The 19,259-nt window shown below is 41.9% G+C and overlaps 1 protein-coding gene across 1 annotated transcript in view; it reads left to right on the top strand.

Moving 5' to 3' along the window:
• Positions 1-1,121: 1,121 nt before the first annotated feature.
• LOC130272610 (collagen alpha-2(VI) chain-like) overlaps positions 1,122-19,259 on the top strand; it is a 102,543-nt gene continuing 84,405 nt past the window's right edge. Inside the window, exons 1-8 of the mRNA XM_056518443.1 lie at positions 1,122-1,190; positions 3,438-3,482; positions 4,329-4,355; positions 4,439-4,465; positions 4,557-4,601; positions 11,947-12,000; positions 12,736-12,798; positions 14,359-14,421. Coding sequence (XP_056374418.1) covers positions 1,182-1,190; positions 3,438-3,482; positions 4,329-4,355; positions 4,439-4,465; positions 4,557-4,601; positions 11,947-12,000; positions 12,736-12,798; positions 14,359-14,421 — 333 coding nt within the window. The 5' untranslated portion in view covers positions 1,122-1,181. The remainder of the gene's footprint in view (positions 1,191-3,437; positions 3,483-4,328; positions 4,356-4,438; positions 4,466-4,556; positions 4,602-11,946; positions 12,001-12,735; positions 12,799-14,358; positions 14,422-19,259) is intronic.

The following is a 19,259-nucleotide window of genomic DNA, read 5'->3' on the forward strand; positions in this document are numbered from 1 at the left end:
AAAGGTTTAAAGGTACGTCAGTAGTTTAATTTCTTATAGAGAAGGCTTGTTTAGGAACACAGTAAATATTATAGTTTTTGACTTATTTCCAAGAGCCAATATTACTTGATGCAGCCTTTCTAGGGCTTGCCTTCCATAGGGAAAGTTGAAAGTTGTCACTTTTATTGAGATCATTTAGGAAACATATATGACTGGGTGCAATTGCAAAAAATTAAAAAAAGATTAACATAATTGGCTGGCAGTTATTCTGCATTTTTAAAGTGTCCATTAATAAAAATCATCAGTTCTATATTCAGTTATTATTCGAGTCATTTATCTCTTCTTGGTGCAGAACTCTATGATGGCTTCATGAATCATTATGTTATACATGAAAAGTCAATTATTCTGTAAACATCTATTTTATTTTAGGGTTCAAAAGGAAGCAATGGACCACCTGGCAACCCAGGACTACAAGGATCACAGGTTAGGACTACATTAGCACTTTAAATGATTGTTCTCTTATTCCTTGAGTGGCATGGATTCTGGTGTTTTTCCCATTGAGAAATCCTCAATGCATTTTTACATTCTTAAGTTTTGACAGATTGTGGAACATAAATGGTAAAGTAACAATGAATGTTGTCATTTATCTCAATGTAACGAAGATGAAATCATCCCTAGTGCATTATTTCCACATAAATGCTGATTAGATTTATGAGTAAATGCCTTCTGAGCCAAAATGGTCTTCGAATTAGATCGGTTTAGTGTTAATTCTTATTCCTTATGTTTTGATTACGTTTATTTGTGCTTTACTGTGCACCATTTCTAGCACTAAGACTCTTCTTTAGTTTGGTCTTTATTGTCTGGTATTGGTTAATTTTTATCTTCAAAACCAAAAACTAAAAAGGAGCACAAATTATATTGTAATCATACTGGGGGAGATTTATCAAAACCTGTGTAGAGGAAAAGTTGCCCAGTTGCCCATAGCAACCAATCAGATCGCTTCTTTCACTTTGCAGAGGCCTTGTTAAAAATGAAAGAAGATTGGTTGCTATGGGCAACTGGGCAACTTTTCCTCTGGACAGGTTTTGATAAATATCCCCCACTATGTACAGCTAATTTCAGTAGCCAAGCAATAACTATCTACAACTTTAGATGAGATCAGAGCTCGGACCACCATTTTGACTCATCGGATCCCTGTGATCATGCCACAGGTGGTCCAAAGAGTCTCTGTAATACTTTAAATGTGGTGATCAGTACTCATCATGGCCTCTAAATGGTTAATAGCAGGGCATCTAGCAGTATATGAAGAGTGCACACCTCCTGCACTCGCTTCATAGTTTGGATGGGACTCAGAACGTACAAATGTGTTCTGATGTGCCAAGTACCAGTCAGGCAGGGAGTACAGTCCTACGTCCTCTAGGGGTTAAAATTATAGATCTGCCAGCAGAAAAAATATGTAACATAAAAAGTAATATTAAATCTAGGTTCACACCTAGTACCTCAGTTTTTTTGTTAGGCCCCTTTCACACTACAAAATTACTCAGTTTTAAAGATCCGTTGGAAGTTCCGTCTGAAAATTGGCTGTAAAACATCAGTTACAAAATCCTATACGGCCCTTAGAAAATACCATTATAGTCTATGGGATTTTTCTAATAGCCGTTTTAACCCGTTATAGCCCATTATTAATAACGGACATTATTTTGTGATGGAAGATAGTAATGGGAGAAATAGTGCATACACTATTTCTCCCGTTATTATCTTCCGTCACAAAATAACGGCCGTTATTAATAACGGGTTAAAACGGCTATTAGAAAAATCCCATAAACTACAATGGGATTTTCTAACGACTTTATAGGATTTTGTAACTGCTGTTTTACAGCTGATTTTCTGACGGAACTCCATACAGATCTTTAAAACGGAGTAATTTTGTGGTGTGAAACAAGCCTTAGTATTTAAGACAGAATTTTCAGCCAAACCCAAGCATGGAACCAACACTAAGCAAAACTATAATGGAAAGATTTGCAGCTTTTTCTGTGATCTCTTCTGGTTTTGGCTAAAATACTATCTGTTGTTCTCATATAACAAACCACAGTTAACCCCTAGAGGACACAGGGTGTTCAGTTACTTGGGACACCTGGGACTTAGCGTACATGTACGTATTGCGGCCTGCCACGGCTATGAAACAAGTGCAGGAGCAAGTGTAGACCGCCGGTAATGATAGACATCATCGATCACGTGATGTCCCCCATTAACCCCTCAGATTCCATGAGCAATATTGCAGCTATGTGGCAGTTCTCGTGGCTGATCTGATTGCCCATGGCTGCGGGAATCAAATAAGCTAGGATGGCAGCTGGAGATCTCCTTACCTGCCTCCTACTGCCATCTTTGGGTCTTCTTCTCTGGTCGGCCATTGTCTATACATAGCACTGATCAGTAATCAAAAGATTGTAATTTATAGTCCCCTGTGAGGACTAAGAATGTGTAAAAAAAGGGGAAAAAAATGAATAAGCCTTCCCTTAATAAAAATAAAACTCTCTTCTTTTCTCCCATTTTATAAAAAAAAAAAAGAAAAACAAATCAACATACTTGGTATAACCACATGTGAAAATGTCTGATCTATGAAAATATTATGTTAATAATCCCATATGGTGAATGGTTTAAATGTAAATAAAAATACCAAAGTCCAAAAATACAGATTTTAAATTTCATCATATATCAGAAAAAAATTATAAAAAGCATTTAACAAAAACGTCAAAACAAGAATGGTACTGATAAAAACTACAGATTATGGAGAAAAAACTAAAATCTAAAATGCTGGGGATCAGAAGAGGACAATTTTAAATATACTGATTTTGTTTATTAAAGTTTGACTTCTTATTAAAGTAGTACAATAATAGAAACTCTATAAATTGGGTATCGTTGCAATCACATTGACCTACAGAATAAAGAGAACCTATCACTTTTTACAATAACTACGTAAAATGAAAAGAAACGTGTCATTACAAAGTACAATTGGTCACGCAAAAACTCAAGTGAACTCTCCGCCTGTTAATCCCTTCTCAGTGGTCTTCAACCTGCGGACCTCCAGATGTTGCAAAACTACAACTCCCATCCATCGGCTGTCCGGGTATGCTGGGAGTTGTAGTTTTGCAACATCTGAAGGTCCGCAGGTTGAAGACCACTGATCAAGGGATTGTCAGGCGGTGATGATGAAGGGGGGGGGGTGATGACGGGGGTCTGGAAGATGACGGGGGGGGGATGATGTATTTCCCACCCTAGGCTTATAGTCGAGTCAATAACTTTTCTTGGGTTTTTGGGGTGAAATTGGGGGCCTCGGCTTATATTCGGGTCGGCTTATACTCGAGTATATATGGTATATCAAGTCCATGTGAAATATTGGTCTCATGTTTTCATTAATATTTGGTGCTTGCATTCTCATGACAATATATATTCTGCAGGGTGATCTGGGTATTGAAGGTCCAATAGGATTTCCTGGTCCAAAGGTACATTTACATCTTCAGTTATTTAACTAAACATTCTCTTTCTTATAGGATTTTGCTTGTTTTAGACTAGCCGTGCTTAGAGCATTAGAGTGGTCCCTCATGTTTCCATTGCCTTTGATTACATTTGTTTGCAATTTTCAATGGTATTTAGTGGGCCATTATGGGCCTGGAATCACACTTTATTTACAATCCCACAGGCAGTATCCATCTGTAGTGAACGAGACCGACTGGAAGATACAGCCAAAAAGCATATATGGATGGGATGTCTAACGGCGCCTCTCTGTAATGTGTATTGTTCTCTACCTGTCTAGGCTCTTTTTGAAGCCCACACTATGTGGCCAAAAGTATACAGGCACCCCCTTAATAATTGATTTCAGGTGTTCCGCCCACATTTATTGTAATCGTCAGCATGAAATCAACTTTACGATCTCCATAGACAAAGGTCTATCAGTCATACAGAAAATCTCAGCAACTTTAGACATGAAACTATCATACCTCCCCCACTATTCATGTCTATGGGAGGGGGCGTGACGGCCGTCACGCCCCCTCCCGTAGACATGAATGGAGGGGGCATGGCGTGACATCACGTCCCCAGTCCCGGGCGTGACGTCATGCCAGTTTCCGAAACTGGAGACGCAGCTCCCACATAGAATGCGGGTGCTGGAGGCAGATCGCGGGGGGTCCCAGCGGCGGGCCCCCTGCGATCAGACATCTTATTCCGTATCCTTTGGATAGGGGATAAAATGTTTTTACCCAGAATACCTCTTTAACATATGTTATAGTATTTACATATCGTTGGTTTCTATTAATATACTCTTATGTTTTTCTTTTATTTAAAATATAAAGGGCTACTCTGGACAGAATGGAGAACAAGTATGTTTTAAATTTTTTATTTACCTTTATTTTAATACCTACAATGTTTTAAATACCTTACTAATAATTGATGCAATTTACAGGGAGACAATGGAGAGCCAGGGATGAAGGTATGCTATGCTACAATAACATACTTGTATTTCTAAAAATGAAAGACATTTGCCTTACGTTAATAATGCTGTTTACTTCTCTTCCAAAAAGGGGGACCCTGGAAAGCCTGGATACAATGGTGCCGGAAGGGAAAAGGTAAGATGAACTAGCCTACAAACACACACTAAAACCTGGTACCTATACAAGAATAAATCATAAAACCTGATGGAATTATGGTTTTTGGCAGTTTGTAATAAAAAAAAATCACAACACGTGTACAAGTAATTTAGATGTATGTAAAACAGAGAATCAGTGAAGAGATAAATTATGCACTGTAAATGCTTCTTTTAGTTATAAAAATAAAGTAAAACATCTATATGGAGCAAATGTTACAAGATAATTTGCTTATGTGAGGTAGGTGACAATACCAGTAATGGTCGTTCAACATTAGACCATTTTTTTACTAGATTTTTTTGGTATACTGTATCTAGGCTATAGACACGGCTGGTGAAAGGATTTTTGCCACCCTAGGCGAAAGCTAATTTTGCCGGGTGACGCACTGTAAGAAACCTCCTTCTCATGTAATTGTCTTACTACTGGGGTGACACACTGTAACAAACCCCATCCTTATGTCATGTAATCACCTTACTACTGAGGTGACACACTGCATCAAACCTCCTCATGTAATTGTCTTACTACTGGGGTGACACACTGTAACAAACCCCATCCTTATGTCATGTAATCACCTTACTACTGGGGTGACACACTGTAACAAACCTCCTTGTCATGTAATTACCTTACTACTGGGGTGACACACTGTAAGGCTATAATCACACGGCAGAATTTCCACACATCCACACCAATTCCGCCTCCTCATTCATTTGGGTGGCTTCTGGCTTGTGCGGATTTCGTGCGTAATTGGTGTGGATTCCTTGTGGAATCCACATTCAGAAATTCTTCAGTGTGAATGGTGGTGCGGAATCCCATTGAAGTCTATTGGGCTTTAATTTGATGAAAAAATCTGCATGCGGAAATTCTGCAGTGTTAATATAGCTTTACAACCCCCTCCTCATGTAATCTCCTTACTACTGTGGTGATACACTGTAACAAATCTCCTTCTCATGTAATCTAATAACTAGTAGGGTGACACACTGTAACAAAGCTCCTTCTCATGTAATCTCCTTACTACTAGGGTGACAAACTGTAGCAAAGCTCCTTCTCATGTAATATCCTTACTACTAGGGTGACACACTGTAGCAAACCCCCTCCTCATGTAATCTCCTTACTACTAGGGTTACAGACTGTGACAAAGCTTCTTCTCATGTAATCTCCATACTATTGGGGTGACACACTGTAACAAACATGAATTATCATGCACTTACACATAGGCCCTGATTTACTATTGTAAACCCCACATTCTTTGTCGGGTTGTCCACCAGATTCTGGTGGGGCGTGGTCACAGAAAAGGGGCGTGTTCTCGACATTTTCACAAAAACCCAACATATTTACTAAGGTTTCCACATAAAATGTGATGGATTTGAGTTGAGGAAAAGCCTACAGATCAGAGCATGTGTAAAAAAAAAAAGCAAAGTGTAGGGAAAGTGGAAAATGTAGGGAAACCTTAGTAAATATCGTGGAAAATAAATTGTAGAGAATTAAAACCCACAAAGAAACCCACACTCCACTCTTAGTAAATCAGGGCCATACTGTAAGAATCTGCACACAAGCCCCCATCGGCTGTCAGTAGTGCCATCATTGTCCTCTATAGCACGAGCGATGGCGGAGGGGTGGAGACTGAGTTGTGATGTCATGAGGCAGAGGATTTTGCCTGTCTGCCTCTGAGGAGCACGGCACCGCTGAAAGCAGTACTCTTCTGAGGCAGACAGATGGGATTGCTCATGCGCGATGGGGTTGTGGGTTGGGGCGGATGTATAAAGGCGCGCGCGATGTCTGGATGCTAGACAGACCTGACCTCACTGTCTACAGTTGGGTTCACACCATGTTTTTGCAATACATTTCCTGTATCAGGTTTTTGTTAAAAAACAGATTTCTCAAAACCTGACTAGACTGTATCAAAACGTGTGTACAAATTTTAATCCGTATATGGTTGAAAGCCGTATATGGTAAGAAAAAAAGCATATAAGTTTTTAACTTTTCACTCCATTATGAATAATTTTTCACTTGTTTGATTGAAATTCCAAGAAAAAAACAGTGGTTCCCATTGACTACCATGTTAAAAAATGTATACGTTTCAATACGGTTTTTCACCCGGACCAAAAACGGTGGTAGGCTACGGTTTTGGGTAACAGGAAAAAAACTGATAAAACCGTACAAGACGCAAAACGGATACAACTGGATGCAACTTTTGGCATACGGTTTTCAATGGAGAGTCAATGCGTACTGATTTTAATACAGTTCTGTATACGACTGTATTGCAAAAAATGTGGTGTGAACCCAGCCTACCTCAGAGGGTGATTTTTATGGCACCAGGGTGAGGGGGAATGTGGGTGCTTTGGATGAGCGGCAGGGCCGGTTCTGCCCTGCCTAGAGTATCCTCTTGATGGAGGCGCCACGCTGCCCACTGCAATAAAGTTAGTAGCCAGCATATAAAGCACCCGCCACTTATTCAAAGCACCTGCCCAGCCAGCACCACCGTCGCACCCCCCTTCCCCCTGTACTACAAAAATTTGCATGGTTCTGCCTCCTGGAGGAGTGCAGTGCTACCTCTGAGGCAGACAGGCAGGTCAAGTCCGCCCAGCATCCTGACATTGCATGTGCCTGCATACAACCACCCAACCCCCCTCTACCCCTGGCTCCTGAGTGATTACATCTATCCAATGCAGAGGAGTACTTCTTTCAGCAGGGATGTGCTCCTCAGGGACAGACAGGCATGATCGCTGATGTCCTCTGCCTCATGACATCACAACTTCATCTCCATCCCTCCGCCACCACTCAGGCTATAGAGGACAATGATGGCACTACTGACAGCCAATGGGGGTTTGTGTGCGGACTATTACAGCATATGTAGGTGTGTTACTGTGTATCACCCCAATAGTATGGTAAATTACATAAGGAGGAGATTTGTAACAGTGTGTCATCACCCCAGAAGTAAGAAGATTACATGAGAATAAGGTTGTTACAGTGTGTCACCACAGTAATTAGGAGATTACACGGGGAGGAGGGTTGTGACAGTGTGTCACCCCAGTAGTAAGGACATAACATGAGGAGGGGGCTTGTTCCAGTGTGTCACCCCAATTGTAAGGTGATTACATGACGAGGAGGTGTGCTATAGTGTCAACCCAGTAGTATGGAGATTACATGAGAAGAAGGGTTGTCACAGTGTGTCACCCCAGTAGAAAGGATATTACATGAGGAGGAGGTTTGTTACCGTGTGTCACCCCCATAGTAAGGTGATTACATGAGGAGGAGGTTTGTTACAGTGTGTCACCCTAGTAGTAAGGTGATTACATGAGGAGGAGGTTTGTTACAGTGTGTCACCCCAGTAGTAAGGAGATTACATGAGGAGGAGGTTTGTTACAGTGTGTCTCCCCAGTAGTAAGGAGATTACATAAGGAGGAGGTTTGTTACAGTGTGTCACCCTAGTAGTAAGGTGATTACATGGCGAGGAGGTTTGTTACAGTGTGTCACCCTAGTAGTAAAGATATTACATAAGGAGGAGGTTTGTTACAGTGTGTCTCCCCAGTAGTAAGGAGATTACATGAGGAGTAGGTTTGTTACAGTGTGTCACTCTAGTAGTAAGGTGATTACATGGCGAGGAGGTTTGTTACAGTGTGTCACCCTAGTAGTAAAGAGATTACATGAGGAGGAGGTTTGTTACAGTGTGTCACCATAGTAGTAAAGAGATTACATGAGGAGGAGGTTTGCTACAGTGCGTCACCCCAGTAGTAATGTGGAGCATCAATAGTCGCGGTCAAGGGGTGGCAAAAATGTTTTTTACCTAGGGTGACAAAAATCCTTTCACCAGCCCTGATGAGCCCGGGCTTCGGATGCTGGCTGGCTACTTAATTTTCTTGCAGTGAGTATAGAGGCACCCCCATCAACGTGTGTGTGTATGTTCCAGCATCACTTCCAAACCGTTAAAGATATTAAAGGGGTAGTCCAGTGGTGAAAAACGTATCCCCTATCCTAAGGATAGGGGATAAGCTTCAGATAACTGGAGGTCCGACCGCTGGGGCAACCTCCCCCTACCCAAACCCCCCCCCCCCCCCCCCCCCCCCCCGCGATCTCCTGTACGGGGCCCCGGCTCGCTGGCCAGATAGCGCGTGTTGACCACCGCACGAAGCAGCGGCCGACACGCCCCCTCAATACAACTCTATGGCAGAGTCGGAGATTGCCAAAGGCAGCGCTCCAGCTATACCATAGAGTTGTATTGAGAGGGCGTGTCAGCCGCCGCTTCGTGCAGTGGTCAACACGCCCCTTCCCGCGGGCTTTTAGGGCCCCATACAGGAGATCGCGGGGGACCCCAGCTATCTGATCTGATAGGGGATACGTTTTTCACCACTGGATATCTCATGAAACTTGGAACACATGTTACTGATATGTCAACAACAAACATAGGATAGGTAATTTAACCCTTACCTACCCCCATTAGTCGGGGTATTTATTTAAAGTCCCATACAAGTCTATTGGAAATATATGTTCCTGCATAACTTCCAAACAGCTGGAGATATTTCTATAATACTTGGTCACATGTTACTTATATGTCAAATAAAAATATATAATAGTTAAATTAACCCCTAACCTGCCCCCATATGTGAAGTCCCATGTAAGTATATAGGACTTCTGGTGCCTTACTCCACAAGCTCCTCTCTGCTTCTCCTGGTGAATGCGTCAGTCCGGCTGGTAAGCCACACCTTCCCTGCATGCCATGTCCCATCTCACAAAGACACAATCACCTTTTAAGCCACACAACTTTTATTTTCAGCTTACAATATCATTCCCACCTAAGGACGGGAAATGAGGATTAGCTATGGGGACAGGATATGAGGACGGCATATGAGATAGGGATATGAGGATGGGATATGGGATCGGGATATTAGGTCGGAATATGAGGTCGGAATATGGGATGGGATACGAGGACGGGATATAGGGACGGGATATGGGGACGAGACATGGGGTCGGAATATGCGGTCGGGATATAGGGACAGGATATGGGGTCGAGATATGAGAACAAAATATGAGGACAGGATATGAGGTCGGAATATGAGGAGGGGATTTGGGGTGGGGATATGAGGTGGGGATATGGGATCAGGATTTAGGGACAGGATATATTGGATAAAAGCTTCCTCCTTTGTTGCTTTTCCTCCCCCACAAGGATAAGGTAGGAAAAAACGGGCAGCACCGGGTAATCAGCTAGTATATGAATAAATTAAATACTGTTTACATTGTTTTCATTTAAAAGAAAATGGAAAAAGAGTGGTGTGATGTCCCAGTACAGGTACATGTTCCTGTGCTACCTGTAGGCCCTGTCAGGTTGAGTTCCTCAGTGACCTGGGGGCTCCCCTGCAGGGTCTCCCCTTGTTCTCCTGTTGGTTTAATAAATGTGTGTATGTTCCTTTAATGCATAGACAGGATCCCTATGTCTAGATAGTATACAGGACCTGTGGAGGTCCCAAGGACCTGTGAGTAAGCCTGTCACACAACCTATGACCCACAGCTTGACCAATGGGCTTTAGTCCAGCCCCCACTATAAAATGGGGTGGCCATCTTTAATTTGCTCTTTTTCCTCAGACTCTTCTGAGAGTAACATCAAAGTCTTTGCTGAGGCAGCAAGCACCAGAGGCCTTAGAGTCAAGTAATCAACATCTGGAGTACCTCAAAAGCTACAAGTCTATCCAATAAGTCTGCAAGTCTATGTCTGCTGTCACTACATCTAGTCAAGTCAAAGTCAAGTTTATTACAAGTATTGGTCCAGTAAGCTGCGAGGTCCTCTGGGTACTGGCCACCTCTCTGGGAATTAATTACACCTGTCTTCTATCAGTAAAGCCTCCATTTACCCATAACTGGTTGTGGACTTTTTATTCACTACTAGCCCGTGGGATAGCGGAGAATCCGGGCGTGTGGTGTTCCGGAACCTGAAAACCCCACTGGTGTCACCACAAACACATAGGAGTTAATACCATCTGACCCCCGGGGTTAATAACATCAGATCCCACTACTCACACCGCAACACCCGTGGTCCCGCCATTCACCGCAGTGACACACCACAGTGGTGATTTAAATGTATAAAATGTTATATTTTTAAGAACATTTTTGAAAATTTTTAACACCACTTAAAAGATAAGCATTTATTCAATTGTTTATTCAATTCAATGCATTGCTTTTGTATTATATTGATTTATCTGAGATCTTCCGTTACAGTCCCAAACCTTCTCCATACTTCTTTAACAAACCCATGTTGTTTATAAATTTCATAGGTTGTTAAGGGGTTAATATACTATATTCTCATATATACAAATTAAAGAGGTATTCCACAGCTCCTGTTCATCTCCATCCAGTCCCCCATTTATCTTTCTTCCTCTAAAATGTACACTTGCAGCAGGACCTGCCCAACAAGCAAATCAGTGATATTTTTTTTTCCCTCTTCCCCAACAGCATCTAGTTTTTTTTTTTTTTAATGGCTGGATAACCCCTTTAATATACTGTACCCACATAAATTAAATAATTATAAATTCTACCTCATAAATAAATTACATAATGTGCCCCCATAAATGTATTATATACTGTGCCCCACATATGAATGTATTATTACACTATGCCCCTTAATTGAATTGAATATGTGCCTCATATATTAATTTACTTATATACTGTGCCCCTATAAATGAATTTATTAATATACTTTGTCCCATCTATCAACGTGTTTCCACTATCTTTCAATATGATTTCATCAGGAAACTATTAATTAGTTTCCTGATGAAACCATATTGATAGGTGGTGGAAACATGACTTTGAGGCCTTGTGTACAACTATGAAAGTTTCCTGTGTGTGATATCATTGTTCATCCCTTACAACCATTGTGGAGACATTGCATATGATTGTTATTATTATTGGTATTATTCATAAGAGAAGTGCCATGCATCAAGATTATTGTTTACTTCTTGGATTGTTTTTTCCTGCAGGGGTATGTCTTTCATGTTTTGATTACATCTATCCTTTTAAATTATATATTAAAAGATAAGTTTTAGGTACTCTGGGATAAAACTTTTTCCTGGTTCTTGTGACCCCGCCTTGGCCAGTGATTTGCTGAGTGACAGTGTGACATATTGAGCCCCAGCACTGGTCTTTGTCCTGGAGCCAGGGCCTAATACATCGCACTGCTTCTTAGCCTATCACTGGCAGAGGCGGTACATCGCGGCAGCCAACGATTAGCTAAGCTGCAGTCTGAAGGTAGATTTCCAGGGGGTTGTGGGTGGATACTTCTATGGATTCATTGGAGATTTATTTGATACTGTGTGTAATATATTGACATCTTTATCTATAGGGGAAACCTGGTCAAATGGGATCATCTGGCTGTAAAGGAAGAGTTGGAATTCAGGTGGGAATATTCTTGTCTTTTAAAATCTTGCTGCAAACTGGCTATAAATAAGTTTCTCTAAAATATTGTAGACAAATTGGAGCCTACAGTAATACATACTAAGGATAGTAAAGCAGTATTCTGCCTTCAATATAAATGGCATTTATTCATATACAGAGGTTGCAATATTTTCCACTACTGCAGGAGAACCTACATGGATGCATTCTACAGCTATGTCATTCAAAACAGCGAAATAAATAGTTTTCTGCTCAACCACCTTTCTATGCTATGCAATACTTACCGTACTTCCGTACACTTAGTGGGTCAGGTGCTCTGCATTCACACATCTGAAAAAACACAAAAACGCTAAATAAAAAGCAGTTGCCGTTTTTCTGGCATTTTTTTCAGGTAAAAAAAAATGGTAACTTAGGCTGGTGTCACACATGGCAATTTATTGGAAAGCTGCTGCTGCAATTTTGGAGCCAAAGCCAGAAATGGATCCTTTATATTTCACACCCCTTTTAAATCCACTTCTGTCTTAATAACTTCAGTGCTTTTACATTTTTAATTACTGTAAATGGGAGGTTTGGGTGTAACAAAAAACATATTTAGGGGCGGGCCACATGTGCTGTATTTTGCTACTTATTTTCCCATCCATTAACGTCAATGGGTAGGAAAATATGAAGCAGCAAATATATAGCAAAATATGGCACGTTACCCTGACCTTAGAAAAATAATATGGTTGTTATGTTACAGGGAGAGGATGGTCTTCGTGGTACTGTTGGCCGTAGAGGACTGCCTGGATACCTGGGGGAAAAGGTAAATTCATGCTTCAAGGGAGGGGGCATTTCACTGTAGCTCGGCCTGCCTCTTCAACTGTTAAGCATTTTTAGCATACAATTCAAGTATGGTACAAGTATGGTACAGGTATAGTACTTTTTTGTCTGTCTATGCCCTAACTTCTGGGGTTTGCACTTCATACCTCGTACAGAGCTAACAAATGCCCTTTAGATGCACGTTGCTATCGGGCACACATTAAAGGGGTACTCCAGTAGAAAACAATTTATTTTAAATCAACTGGTGCCAGAAAGCTAAACAGATTTGTAAATTACTTCTATTAAAAAATCTTAATCCTTCAAGTACTTATCAGCTGCTGTATACTACAGAGAAAGTTCTTTTCTTTTTGAATTTCTTTTCTTTCTGACCACTGTGCTCTCTGCTGAGACCTTTGTCCATTTCAGGAACTGTCCAGTTTTACTATGGGGATATGCTCGTACTCTGGACAGTTCCTGACATGGACAGAGGTGTCAGTAGAAAGCACTGTGGACAGACAAAAAAGAAATTCAAAAAGAAAATAACTTTTTCTGTAGTATCATCAGCTAATAAGTACTGAAAGAGTTAAGATTTTTGAAAAGAAGTAACTTACAAATCTGTTTACCTTTCTGGCACCAGTTGATTTAAAATAAATAGTTTGTCACCGGAGTACCCCTTTAAAACCACCTTCTTTATTGTGCACAGGAAAACACATCATAGTACGAAAAATGCACATAAAACCAAGTTGAATAAGATAGCAGCATAGTTAAAGAAATAAATTAAATAAACACATGCCAAAGAAAGGTAGATCCGGCACTGCAATCCACCTAATGTCCCGTCACGGACAGCACGAACCGGCACATCAACCAGTGGGGCTATACTGAGGGTGCACTCCTGAATAAGTAATAACTGGTACACTGAAGAAGAAAAAAGTGGATGCACTCACTCAGATAATCTTGCCAGACGAATTCTTTATTCCAGATCCATAAAAGTCAGGTATAGCGGGCAGACGCAGAGGAGCAGCCTCGCAGCGACAGACTGTTTCCTGCGCCCTAGACGCACTTCCTCGGGCTGCTGATCAGTGAGTGCATCCACTTTTTTCCTTCTTCAGTGTACAAATTAAATAAAAAGCTTTTGGTGGCTAGCTATAAGAGAGGATGGCAAAATAATAGGGAGGTTTTGGAAAATCTTCGACAGTAGCACCATTTTGGAAACAGCTATGCCACCTAGCCACGATACCGGTAGGGAGAAGAATCACTTTATGTCCTTTATAAGTTGTGTTTTATGGGTATAAAAGTTTACAAAAGCGACACCACTCTGTAAGACAGTGAGTGTCACACCTAAATACAGAATCTGGCCTTCCGACCAGGTATTGCAGCTTTAGGGACTCTTTTAGAGATAGGAATATTCAGAGCTAATTTAGTTACATTCAATTTCTAGTAGCTTCTATAATACGGGTCAGAGGAAGTAAAGTTCTCAGCAAGTTCACTGATAATAAAGTAACTATTAGTATACAATTAATCAATTGTATATTACTCATGCATTATGTTCATATTTCCATTACAGGGGTTTTCTGGAAAACAGGGTCATTCAGGTCTACATGGACCTAAAGGAGATGCAGGTGAAAAGGTAAACTATTCCACTTGATGTAAATAGAAAGAAAAAAAAAAGGAAAATAGTGGCTCATCCACCCAAATTTGATTAGTGTCCAAGACTCGTACCACCTACAAGTACTATAAGAGGAAAATAGAAACTAATAATGACTGACCCATCTAGGCTACACAACAAAGGTCTTGAATACAAAATAATGTCAAATTATATAAAATATAAATCTAAAATGTTCCAAAGCAACTCCTTTCACTATAGTTTCTGCTTTATAACACCATTCATTTATCACTAAACAATCAATTAAACTGTGACAGCAATATATATGTGTCAAAGTTTTTGTCATACACTCCTCACTGTTCTAATGTGCAAGCTCCACCCGGGTGCTTGCCGGAGATCTCCAAGTAACACTTGCGTTTAGTTATGTCAGAGGCCTGCATCCCGTTATCTTATGGCTACTAGGCTACTAACAGCAACAAGAAGGCATTCTACAGCAGGAGCATAGCCATATGAATCACTGGTGACTTTTGTTTTGTTAACCTCTGCGCATGCAAAGCGTTTAAGATCTGCTTCACCTGTAGCTAAACATTGTGATGGGAGTTTGCATAAGCTTCTTACGGGGAACTCTCCTTAAAGAGTTAGCTGTATACTAATGTAATAAATGATAAATCCAGAAAATCCAGAAAAACTGAACACGCTACACGATTCCACTTAATCTCTATTTTGCTGTTGAAAAAGGTATTAAGAGGAATTTTGAAACGCATTCAGTTGACATTTGTGTTCAGCGCAAGGACTACAGTTGACAGCAAGACCCATCTCGTACGCTCTCATATAATTTATATGGCTATGTTCCTGCTGTGAAGTCTTAAAGTATACCTGTTGTTAACAAAAACGTTTTATACAATGTAGCTAATACCCTTATATGCATATTTGTAATATACATTGTTTTAAAAATTTTTACATTTTTGTCCCTGCAGCTATCGCCTGTGTGTCTCTGTGAGGAGACCAAATACAGGAAGTGTGGGTGGACAAGCAGGGCTCTGTGCACTGAGGACAAGCAGGGTTCTATGCACTGAGGACAAGCAGGGCTCTGTACACTGAGGACAAGCAGGGCTCTGTGCAGTGAGGACAAGCAGGGCTCTGTGCACTGAGGACAAGAAGGGTTCTGTGCACTGAGGACAAGCAGGGCTCTGTGCACTGAGGACAAGCAGGGCTCTGTGCACTGAGGACAAGCAGGGCTCTGTACACTGAGGACAAGCAGGGCTATGTGCAGGGAAGACAAGCAGGGCTCTGTGCACTGAGGACAAGCAGGGCTCTGCACTGAGGACAAGCATGGCTCTGTGCACTGAGGACAAGCAGTGCTCTGCAGTGAGGAAAAGCAGGGCTCTGTGCACTGAGGACAAGCAGGGCCCTGTGCAGTGAGGACAAGCAGGGCTCTATGCATTGAGGACAAGCAGAGCTCTGTGCACTGAGGACAAGCAGGGCTCTGTGCTACGAGGACAAGCAGGGCTCTGTGCACCGAGGACAAGCAGGGCTCTCTGCACCGAGGACAAACAGGGCTCTGTGCAGTGAGGACAAGCAGGGCTCTGTGCAGTGAGGACAAGCAGGGCTCTGTGTAGTGAGGGCAAGCAGGGTTCTGTGCAGTGAGGACAAGAAGAGCTCTGTGCAGTGAGGACAAGCAGGGCCCTGTGCACTGAGGACAAGCAGGGCTCTGTACACTGAGGACAAGCATGTTTCTGTGCACTGAGGACAAGCAGGGCTCTATGCATTGAGGACAAGCAGAGCTCTGTGCACTGAGGACAAGCAGGGCTCTGTGCTATGAGGACAAGCAGGGCTTTGTGCACCGAGGACAAGCAGGGCTCTCTGCACCGAGGACAAGCAGGGCTCTGTGCACCAAGGACAAGAAGAGCTCTGTGCAGTGAGGACAAGCAGGGCTCTGTGCAGTGAGGACAAGCAGGGCTCTGTGTAGTGAGGACAAGCAGGGTTCTGTGCAGTGAGGACAAGAAGAGCTCTGTGCAGTGAGGACAAGAATAGCTCTGTGCAGTGAGGACAAGCAGGGCTCTGTGCAGTGAGGACAAGCAGGGCTCTGTGTAGTGAGGACAAGCAGGGTTCTGTGCAGTGAGGCTCTGTGACACACTTCTGGCTCACAAATCAGGATGATTGACAAGCCAGGAGCCTGCACAGAGCTCTGCTTGTCCTGCCCACACTTCCTGTATTTGGACTCCTCATAGAGACACATGTGCAATAGCTGCAGGGACAGCATTTTTTCACCCAAACATACAGTACAGACCAAAAGTTTGGACACACCTTCTCATTCAGAGTTTTCTTTATTTTCATGACTATGAAAATTGTAGATTCACACTGAAGGCATTAATACTATGAATTAACACATGTTGAATTATATACATAACAAAAAAGTGTGAAACAACTGAAAATATGTCATATTCTAGGTTCTTCAAAGTAGCCACCTTTTGCTTTGATTACTGCTTTGCACACTCTTGGCATTCTCTTGTTGAGATTCAAGAGGTAGTCACCTGAAATGGTTTTCACTTCACAGGTGTGCTGGTGTGGAGGAGGAGGTGTGATGGTGTGGGGGTGCTTTGCTGGTGACACTGTTGGGGATTTATTCAAAATTGAAGGCATACTGAACCAGCATCATCTTGCAGCGGCATGCTATTCCATCCTGTTTGCGTTTAGTTGGACCATCATTTATTTTTCAACAGGACAATGACCCCAAACACCCCTCCAGGCTGTGTAAGGGCTATTTGACCAAGAAGGAGAGTGATGGGATGCTGCACCAGATGACCTGGCCTCCACAGTCACCGGATCTGAGCCCAATCGAGATGGTTTGGGGTGAGCTAGACCGCAGAGTGAAGGCAAAAGGGCCAACAAGTGCTAAGCATCTCTGGGAACTCCTTCAAGACTGTTGGAAGACCATTTCAGGTGACTACCTCTTGAAGCTCATCAAGAGAATGAGTGTGCAAAGCAGTAATCAAAGCAAAAGGTGGCTAGAACCTAGAATATGACATATTTTCACACTTTTTGTTATGTTTATAATTCCACATGAGTTAATTCATAGTTTTGATGCCTTCAGTGTGAATCTTCATGAAAATAAAGAAAACTCTGAATGAGAAGGTGTGTCCAAACTTTTGGTCTGTACTGTGTACAATTTTTTTTAACCAATGTATCTTACACATATACATATAAAGGTATTATCTACATTATATAACAAGTACAGCTACACTTTAAACATCCACACCCCTGTTAAAGTGCTGTTAGTAGCCATGAGGTTACAGGACACTAAATGCAAGTATTACTCAGTGAGAAGTATGAGAGTAAAACATGGACATATATTGCTGTCACAGCATAGCACAGACTACAGTCAAAAGAGTTGCTCTATCTTCCATCTCTTATCTATCTATTTATTTCTCATTTTATTTTATTTTGTTTATATATTTTTTCAGGGCCGCCATCAGGGCCTGCACAAAACCAAAGATTAGGGGGGCCCGGCTGCCTGCTGCACTACTTGATGTTTTTTTTTATCTAATGTTCTTTAAGGGGCCTGGCCACTACACTTCCTGCATTAGTCTGTGGTAAAAAGAAGGGGCCCTTTGCAAGACTGCAGGGCCCACTTTTTACCACACTACAATAACTGCCTCTCTGCCCCGGACTTTCTTCTCAGACTGTTGCCGACGGAGGAGGAGGGGGAGGGGGGAGGAGCACAGTGCTGGTGTGGGCAGGGGAGAGGCTCCGCTGCATGACTGTAAGCAGGGGAGAGCCCAGGCGAAAGAAGATGGTGACTGACTGGAAGCCTTAAAATGCAAGTGTCCCTGCATATATATGTATGCATGTATGTCTGTGTGTTTAGGTAATGTGCCTTTTTTGTGTGTGTGTGTGTTAGTATTGTGGATGAATATATATATAAAGGGCATGTGTGTCTCAGTATAAGCTGTGTATGTATGTAAGGTGTGTTGTATGTGTGTTGTGTGTGTATATGATGCATGCATGTACAGTATATAATGTGTACAGTGTGTGCTGTATGTGTTTATATAATGCATGTACAGTATGTAATGTGTACAATATGTGTGCTGTGTGTGTATATAATGCATGTACAGTATGTAATGTGTACAGTATGTGTGCTGTGCATGTATATAATGCATGTACAGTATGTAATATGTACAGTCTGGGGGAGATTTATCAAAACATCTCCAGAGGAAAACTTTCTGAGTTGTCCATAGAAACCAATCACATTGTTTCTTTCATTGTTTAAAAGGCCTCTAAAAAAAATGTCAAAAGCAATCTGATAGGTTGCTATGGACAACTTAGCAACTTTTCCTCTGGACCTGTTTTGATGCAGTGGGGCAAAAAAGTATTTGGTCAGCCACCAATTGTGCAAGTTCTCCCACTTAAAAATAAATTTTCATCATAGGTATACCTCAACTAGGGATGAGCAAATCGAATCTGATGAATCCGAATTCGTTAAAAGCTTCAGGAAAAATTCGATATGCAACGAATGCGAATATCGGCATGATTTGATTGCGTGAATTGCTTCATTAAACTCCATTTAGTCCGGTCCCGGCTCCAGGGCATCTAAAATGGCGGATCCACATGTGAGGACATGAGGCAAGGAATCCTGGGAAGGCGGGAACAAGGGTAGGCGGGATGACCCTGAATCACATGCAGCATGCAGCCAATCAGCAGCCAGTCACCCCTGTGATGTCACAGCCCTATATAATCAGCAGCTATATTGTGGACAGTCACTGTAGAGAGATAGATAGGGACAGACAGCAGTGTGTGTTGGTCAGAAAAGCTTTTTTCCAGCAGCGATTTACCTACTAGTCACATCAGCGTTCTGTTGCACA

Source organism: Hyla sarda, chromosome 5 (assembly GCF_029499605.1).
Source record: "Hyla sarda isolate aHylSar1 chromosome 5, aHylSar1.hap1, whole genome shotgun sequence".
Taxonomy (NCBI): domain Eukaryota; kingdom Metazoa; phylum Chordata; class Amphibia; order Anura; family Hylidae; genus Hyla; species Hyla sarda.